The 9340-nt window shown below is 40.6% G+C and overlaps 1 protein-coding gene across 1 annotated transcript in view; it reads right to left on the reverse strand.

The window, feature by feature from the left end:
• The window catches only part of PXK (PX domain containing serine/threonine kinase like), a 34996-nt gene extending 33849 nt beyond the window's left edge, over positions 1-1147 (reverse strand). The window contains exons 1-2 of the mRNA XM_019652771.1: positions 1067-1147; positions 467-579 (exon numbers count right to left, since the gene is read on the reverse strand). Coding sequence (XP_019508316.1) covers positions 467-579; positions 1067-1121 — 168 coding nt within the window. The 5' untranslated portion in view covers positions 1122-1147. The remainder of the gene's footprint in view (positions 1-466; positions 580-1066) is intronic.
• Between the last annotated feature and the right edge of the window lie 8193 nt (positions 1148-9340).

The following is a 9340-nucleotide window of genomic DNA, read 5'->3' on the forward strand; positions in this document are numbered from 1 at the left end:
TATGTCTTTCCCTTTTTCTATTTGTCCAAATATATGAATGTAAACCAAAGATGTAAACCACCTAAGTTTTGATGCCTCAAGGCCTTTCTGGAGAGATAGAATATAAGCCTATAAATAGCAGGACTTGATTACAATCAATCTTATTGAATTCCATTAACCAAATGTATTACTAGAACTCCCAAAGTGAAAGATAACCAAGAAATGCCCAAGTACTTTCTTTAAAACAAACCAAAAAGCTGCCAATCCTAAAGAGGTTCCAGAGAACAATTTTAAGCTGTCCCTATTTCTTTCCAAGTATTTATTAGTTGATCAAATATAATCACATCAAAATAACCAAGTAAATAAGCAAAGTGACTTAAAATGACTCTCCTTTGATGTGTGACTGAGGAGGCTTTTACAACACCATTTGGGAGCACAATGTAATTTCGTGATTCTCATGTATTTGCTTTCATAAACCCATCTAATAATGTCCCTGAAATGAGACTGAAGCAAAAAACCAGCTTACCCAGCTTAACACTAGCCGTTCCTTTGGCTGATTTTTAATCTTCATCAAGAAATATTTCTTCCTTATCCTCCAACCTGCCATAAAAGCAAAAATGTGTTTATAGCTCTATAATTTTTATGCCAATTGATACGTTTCATTGACTGAGTAATTAATAAAAATTAAGTTTGGCAATGTTATCCAGAGCTATACTCGTATAGGCACAAGTACAACAATCATTTGGTAATGCTGACATGGCAAAGATTACACTAAAAAACCTGGCAAAGGAATTATTCACAGAAATAGGAAAACAGCACTTCAGTTTAGATTTAGGGAAAAAGATAGATGAGGAATGAATGAAGATTCTGAAAGTATAACTTACTACCATCGAAATCCTCCGATGGGGCTTTAACCAAGATTCATTAAGTGTTAAAAGTTAAGGACTGTGTCCTCAAGCAGTAGGGAGGCAGAAAGAAAAAGAAATCACCTGCATTTAAGAGCTTTCTTGGGATACACATAGGAAAGCATGACAAAGAATCCAGTTCTATGATCTTTTATAACAAAATGGGTCTGCCAGTTTCTCACCTATGTCTTTCAACGGTTCTACCACCTCCCACTTTGGTTCTGATCGGAAGAACATGGAAACCTGTTGTAAGGCAATCTCTGCAAAGACATTTTAGAAACTCATTAGTTAAACATACCAGGAAAGCAACATATGCTTAAGATATTATCCTTGCAAATGATATCCTTATAGTCTATGACCTTCTTAAAAAAATTAATTACCAAAAAAAACCACAGACTAAATGCCAATGGGGGTTCTAGACCGGATCCTGCAACAGAAAAAGGACATTAGTGGAAAAACTGTGAAACCTAGAATAAAATCTGTAGTTAATTTCTTAGTTTTGATAAACGTGCCATGGTTATGTAAGATGTTAACATCGGGGTAAACTGGGTGAGTGGTATATGGAAACTCTCTGTACTGTCATTTTTCTGTAAATNGGTGGCTCACAGCAGCTCGCGAAAGTTCACGCCCACTGCCGGCCAGCCTCACTGCAGCCTACGCTGTCACCGGCGACACAGCAGCCCAGCTCCAGGTTGAGCTGTTGTTCTCCATCTTAGCTGTAGCAGGCGCAGCATCACTGGTCCTCATGTGGAATCTGAACCAGGGCCCTGCTGCTCAGAGCTGGCGCTCCCAAGCCAACTGCTAACCAACTCGGCCAGCCCAAGAGAGCCTACCATTCTTGAGACTGGATTGCAGCTGTAGGCAGAGAGAATACCTCTCCAATTCCCTATGTTTCCCCTTTTGGCAGACAGTCCACCTTCTATTGTCTACACATTCTTCTTAGTTATATTGATGCCACTGATTAGGCCATAGCCAAACTCTTCTAGTTCTTCAGGCTCTGGGCAAAGAAATTATTTTGTTTGAACAATTTAATGATTGTTCAACTGTTACTGATGATTCTCAAATGTTAGCCTGCAGAAGACATACCTGGAGATAACCTAGGAACCTGCCACAGAGAATCTAATTCAGTAGGTCTAGGATGGGGCCCAAGAGTCTACATTTTTGTTACTTAGCCCCAGGAATTCTAATGCACTGAATCTAGAAAACTGTATCAAAGGTTGATTTTTCTGGTAGGATACTGAGTTGGCCCTGCTTGTCAAATATACATTCAAAAGTTAAATATAAGGCTATCCCTGATAAGTGCAAAGGAGCAAAAGGTAGCATAGTGGTTAACCACGGAGGATACATGAATGCCGACCCTGTTCTGTCACTGGTTGAGTGTGACCTTGGACCGGTCACTTCCCTCTTGAATGTAAAATGAGGCTAACACTTCCACCTAGAGCTGTTTTGAAAGGGTTTGAGTGAATGAATTCAGGTGCTTGAANCCTCCCACCAGTCCCCCTGTTCTCAGCCCCCTCGGGTAATGCTGGAAGAGCTCCTAGAGTCACTTTGTTAGGTGTCTGCATTCCTGTCTGCCTCCCCTAGCTCTGGACCTGCTAGGCTCCTATCTCCCAGGTATCTGGCCCAAGGCTCCCTTGTTCCCTACAGGTCCCATTCCAGCCTTGGTCTGACACCTTCCCGATCCCTCAAGATTGGCTTCAGATTGCCCGATCCTGGCTTCTGTTTCTATATCAGACTCTGTCTGGCCATACTTCTCTTTACATTCCCCTGCTTCCAAAATTCTAACGCACAATACCAAAAGCCCCTGTTTCAGATAGCCTGACAAATGGACAAGACGTCTGAATTTTCAGTGAAGTGCATTTAAGTAAATTACTCAGATCCGGTTTACTTTTAAACAGGATAAAGAATTTCTGGCTGTGGAGCATGACAAAGTCCTCTGGGACTTTCCTGGACTCTAGAAAGGAGATGAGTAGCTCTGTAGACTACCAGGGCCCAGAAGACCCGCTCCAACCCCATACTGACCCACAGTCATAGACGGTGCAGGAGGGAAGGAGTCTACAGGCACCGAGTCTGGAGGTCGTCCGTAAGTCATTTCATACAGTAAGTGGCCAAAGCAGTGGACATCCACACTTTCCAATGTCTGTGGAAGAAAAGAGAGCAGTGGTATGTTCTTCTTTCAGTTTGGCTTTGTGAATCCCAGGGCTTCCACTGAGAAGAGAGGCAGGGGAACCCCACTCATGATTGGTAGTGAAAACGCAACTCCAAAGCCTTTTGTAAAAGCTCACAAGGCATTGCTCTGACCAAAGGTCTTGGTCCTGCCCTCATGGTTTTCCAATCAGTGATTCTATGCCCCTCATTGTCCCATCTACCACTTCAGCTCAGCCTCTTGGAGATACAAGAAATGCTTGCTCTGTGGGGAAAACAAGGCCAACAGGCATGGCCGACCCCAGCTGTACCTTTCACTGCTCAGTGCATGTTTCTTGCATGGGCAGATCATGGGTCTAGGCACGGGGACAATTTATACCTCAAAGTGAGCCTGCTGTTTCAATACTTCCAGCAACTTACATTGATTTTCCTGAATTGTGAGAAATAAGATCGATAGAAGGAAGGAAGGCCCAATAAGGAATTCTCAAGGTCTAGCAGCCGGCAAGTGTCCCCATCTAGCATCACATTGGAGGCATGGAGATGTCCATAAGGGAATCCCTTGTCATGTAGAAACTTTAGTACCTATTAAAAAATATGCATAGGTTACATTTTCCCCCAACTCATTCAGAGATAAAATAGGTTAAACTTTGTTTTTTAAGTCAATATATTTTGAAACAAAATCAAACAGGTCACTAAGGTTCTTAAAGAAAATTTCCACCTTCATCCATTTTTCTGGAATGGGGATGCTGAAAGCTTTCCAGCTGTGAGACCAATGCCAAGCTCCCTCATTTCCAAAGAACAGAGAAGCAGCCTTCGTGTGCTTGGGGTTAAAAGCTTTATGTCAAAAGGCTCTCCTTTAAGCACTTTCTGATCCCAACAGGCCACGCCCTCTTCAGGGCAAAGTCTTGGTCATCCTGCACATAGGAGTAAAACTTTGGCCAGTTATTCAGGAAAAGGGGTTGACCTAAAACCATCTCTAGCCCAATCTCACCTCAGAATATATTTGGCTGTTTATTAATAGAAATGTGNAAAAAAATCATTTTTACAAACTATTATTTATTATATTATATTATCATTTACTTATACTGCAAATAATATATGTAGTAGATATTTCTAAATAGAATAACTGGTTTTCCCTTTTTTTTTTTTTTTGCCCCAGAGAAGGATAAAACGTATTTTAGATCTCAATAAAATTAAAATGTACCAAGTTAAGTAGAAAGGAATTGTTCTCACTGGAATCTAATGAGAAAATTTTCTTCTAAGAAAAATCGTGTTTCTCATGTTCTCTTAAAAAGAAATAGCAGCTTTTAGAGCACATCAATTCTCTCTTCAAAACTATGTAATTAAAAACAATAGCATGAGGAATTCTAAGCTGTTTAGGCTAAAACAGATCAGAGAGTTTAAATGGTTGTTTGGGCAGTACCCAAAGGGCTCTAAGTGAGTCTTTCCTTAAACTGTCCCCATTTAAAAAATCAGGAACTACATCACAAGGAGAAGTGACAGGGTTAACCTCTCCCCACAAAGCTCCCTGGGCAGCTCTGGAGGTAGAGACATAACTGTCTCCTCCAAGGCCACGGGTCCATTTGCTTCCCACTAACACATTTTAACTGAGCCCAGTTCACACCTCTCCAAGTGCCCTTCTCAAGGCTGAAGGCTACAAGGTAGAAAGGCTTAAATGAAGAAAGAATATTTGCACTCACTTTAGGACTGGACTACTGGGAGAAAACTAGAAGAGCTTTGGAGTAGGAGAAGTAAACACACGTAAATCCACATTCCCTAACTACAAATGCATTCAGTTCTAAAAGTTTGTGTGAAAATTATTTTGTTTCCCTAACTGGATCAATTTTCCATGTTCACATTGTGATTAACAGTGGCTAGTTTGGAAAGGGATGCACCAGTGTCAGTCACACGTTAGAATGTCACATGCACGGGACGGGGGCTTGGGCTGCTCTGCTCATCACGGCCTCCCGAGGGCCCAGGATGGCACCTGAGCTATANAGTATCAGCAGATTCACCTGCACTGCCTGCCCAGCAGACCAGCGGAATTCCACATCTCTCAGAACTGAGAGTTATGTCTGATATCTTCCGATTCAAAACTCAGCAGGGCAATTTTTCATTCATGGTGAGAATGTGAAAATGAATTTGATAAGGCACCTCTTTCCAACTCTGTGGCCTCCAAGCTTCAACCAATCTATTTTTTCAAGCTTCATTTCACTTTAGGAAAATGTATCGATCTGCCCGGACATACCATCAGCTATTCCAAAGCATCAGGTGAAACAGAGTCCTTTGCCAACAGCCGCGATTATCCTGTCCCTGCTACATCAGTCGGCTAGACACACCGGAGGAGTTTACATCCTCACAATCAATATTCCTAAAAGTACGAAAACTATGCAATGTGTGTGCTATTTTAAAATCTTGCCTTTTGAAAAAGATTAGCATTTAAGAGACACTTATTTTTTCTTTTGACTTTCTCCTAGAATTTTTTTAAGTGCTTACCAATTTCAGAGTATAAAATTTAGAACTCCAGTGACTAATGATAAGGTGGGAAAGAGAATACCAGCACATGGAGTGATAGAATCACTAAGCCGGTGATTTCCTATATACTTCCACACTGATGGCTTGAAACCGTGACACCTCATCATCCCATTTTCTAGAGCTTTCCTCTGTATAATGCCCAATGGATTCCCTTCTTGAATTAAGGGAAAGAGACCAAGGAAGCTGGCAGAAAAGCCCCCAAAGTTCCATTCATAACACCTGCATAGTGACAATGCAAAGGGGAGGTGATCGCCAAAATGGGGTCTAAAGCCCATAATCTGACCCATGCTAGCCTACTAGAAGCCTGCAAATTATATGAAAAACTATATCATTTTCAAGAAAACTACCTTTTGTCTGGAGGAAAAACCTTCAAACTCTGCATCTGTTAATTTCTCACTTCTGGTACCAGATCTTAATGACCTACAAACTGCATTCAACCATGTTCCAGTGAGTATTCTAGGGAGTTCTAAACTCTCAACCCTTAATTTGTCCCCATTTCCCCTCAGTGTACAGTAGAGCCTCTCCTATGTCAACAAAGCTCAGTAATTCAAATAACAAACATTTGTGCTACAACAGACCTGAGAATTCATCTGGTTTAACCCCTTCAGTTCAGATGAGGAAAGTGAGGACTGAGAGAAAGGAAGTAACTAATCCAATGTCTGAATGCTGGTAAGAGTGGAGCCTGGACCCCTTCCCAAGTCTGAGGGTGCCCGACCCAGTTCCCATCATTCCAACTCCTGCTTCCTCCTTTTTCCTTGTTCTATGCCGTCTCCCTAGATGGTCACTAATTTGATGTTGCCTTAAAATAAGGTCACCACCTTATTTTTCTTCACTGTTACCACAAAATAGGCTCACCATAAAAAGCTGGGAAAGTGCAGCTTTTTTTCTGTTTTTTTCTTACATAGCTTACATGTTCTTGTTTATAGAGAACTTGGAAAGGACAGAACAGTATAAAGATCCAGAAAAAAAAACATAACCCATAATCCCACCATCTTGGATCACCATTGGTAACATTTTGGCATATTTCCTTCCAATCTTTTTTTCTAAATATTTCATGTAATTATATTATATTGCATGTATAATTTTACATCCTGCTTCTTTTTTTCACTCAGGCATTTTTCCTATTGAACTCAGACAACTATGCATATGTGTATTATATTTCTCTTTCTTCAGCAGGAACTCATTATCTGTCAGAAAGGTAACCAGACACTGAAAATCATGGTCACAGTTTTATTCTGAGGTTTTGGAATCCTTTTTGTCTGTTATATGGAGGTTGTTTTGAAAATATTTTGTTGCTAAAAAACCGTATGTACTTTCTTCTGTTTGTTTACTTGGATCCAGAAAAACCTCCCACTTGAAACGATGTCTGGCCATGTCCTGCCCGACGCAAGCCAACATCAATACACATGAATATTTGCATTTGAAATAAGATGCACATTGAAAATACCCATTTTAAAAATGAAAATTACACTGAAGCAAAAAATAAAATTCTATTATATTAAAAAGGCCATAATTGAATAGTCAACAAAAATTCAACCTTATATCCCCAAAGCAAGAACAAATAAGAGATAAAACCAGTCCCCACCGCCCACTATTAGGGGCTGGGCCTAGGCAATTTCCATTTTAGAAATATTTCTCCCACAATTCTTACTCAGCTCTGGCTGAAGGACATAGTACAAAAATGACTCCCCCTTCTTTAAAACTGGGTAAAGGTTCACTTGTGCATAAAGGTGAAAATACATCGTAGGCTCAATGTTAACTCTCAAACGCTCACGCCACTGTGCAAATGTCACGTGGACATCTCTGGAGGGACTTGCGTAGAACGTCCACTGCTGGAACGCCCTGCACATTGGTGCCCTGTCTATAATGTCATCACGGGCCTAGCTTTTGTCTAAGAGTAAAGGATATGCTATTAAAATCCATAAATGAAACCAACTAAATCTATCTATGAGGAGAATTCAATGTCTGCCAATATTCTCTCTGGAGATTTAAATTGGTCATACTATAATTAAAATTTCAAAACACAACATGTGTCAAATGCATGGCCATGTGGCAATTACATAAAGGTTTGCGGATACTCTAGCCAATTCTATTAGAAGGAAAATAGGGCAGTGATGCTTTTAGCAGTGTTGTAAATAATGTTAAAGTGCGGATTCTACAAATGCTATTTTCCAGAGTCTGGTCAATAAAACACGGCCATTTAAAGGAAAGGAAGCATTATGCTCCCACCCAGCCAACAGTCCTCCTGACCTTTTTAAACAGGATCAGAGGTCATGCAGAATAAGTGACAATGGCTAGCTCACCAATGAAGGGGTCCTCCTGACCTTTTTAAACAGGATCAGAGATCATGCAGAATAAGTGACAATGGCTAGCTCACCAATGAAGGGAGCAGTCCTTCACCTCCCAGCTGAGCTGGTAATAAGCCAAGCATTCTAGCTCAAGTTTAAAGGTTTTGTGTTACCAATTACATCTGAGATATGACACAAGCCCAGTGATCTTCAGCAATCCACTGCACTTGAAGGCCAATCTGCCAACTGAAGACAGAGGTGTTATTGCCAGTATTTCCAATAGTACTAAAGCCCCTCTACAACCCTTCAATCATTACCGTACTGGCTGTGTTTCCAGGGAAAGACTTTGCAGCTCATCACTCTTTCCATTATGGCCACCAAGTTAGGAACATTCAAATCAAGGGAATTTAGAAATATGTAGTTAAGAGGAAAAGTTACACCAAAAATTATCTAGTTACTGCTGAATGTTGATCTGCAATGCTGAGTATACAGCCTAGTTTAGAGGAGAGAGTTCTGAGAGAGTTCCAGCTCCTAAGCAAACACCTCTAGTAATTCATTTAATCATTCCTAATCGGCAAAAAGGAGATAATACACAGCACCCCGTGATTGGGGTAAGGATGCAGTCTGGCACAAAGGCACTCAGTTGCAGAGTGACTATTATCCATCACGTTTGTTCTCAAAAGTTTATTTTTAGAGTCACACATCATCTGTTTAAAGTATGAGTTTAACTACTTTGCCAGGGAAATTTCCTAATTTCTTGTTCCTGATATTGCCATTTCCAACTGGTTTCTAAGACACTCCAAACAATCAATGTGTGTCATTAGTGTTTTAAGATATTTACCTGCAAGCTGTTGTTCAGCAAATCGAAGTCACTGTATCTTCTAACAATCTGTAAGAGACAAGACAGGGGCATTTAATTCAGCAAAGACCATCTCTTTTCATTTCCTTATTTAATATTTACTGGCATTCTACAGCTGAGGCACTTACACTAAGGATAGTAGGGTTTACACCTGGTGCTTAACTTGTTTAACTTGACAGGCCCAGAAAACAGACTTTGCAGGGTGCCAGGGCTGGCTGGGCCATGGGAAACTGGTTAATGCCAGCCAAATTCACAAGACACCAACAGGTAAGAGAGAGAGTGATGGTGTATTTGTTTTTAGTACGAATAGGCATTTAAATAGCTTTCTTTTTAACCAGGTACCTGGAAAGATAAAGTAATGATTTACTAAAAAAGAAAAAAAAAGTTTTACTGAATATGAAATCAGTAAAAGGAGGTGGACAGATTTGAGGCCATTTCATTCTTTGCCCTGGATAAAACTTCCCCTAGGTGAGAGCCTACCATTTTTTTTTTTTTTTAAGATCCTATTGGGGAATTGGGGGAGGGGAACAGCGTTGGGGAGTTGGGGAAGGGGAATAAAGTTGCTGTCCTTTTGCTCTTCAGTCTAGTTGTGGAGGACGTTGCTTCACTGGCCCATGTTGGTATTATCA

This window comes from Hipposideros armiger, unplaced genomic scaffold (assembly GCF_001890085.2).
Source record: "Hipposideros armiger isolate ML-2016 unplaced genomic scaffold, ASM189008v1 scaffold_187, whole genome shotgun sequence".
Lineage (NCBI taxonomy): Eukaryota > Metazoa > Chordata > Mammalia > Chiroptera > Hipposideridae > Hipposideros > Hipposideros armiger.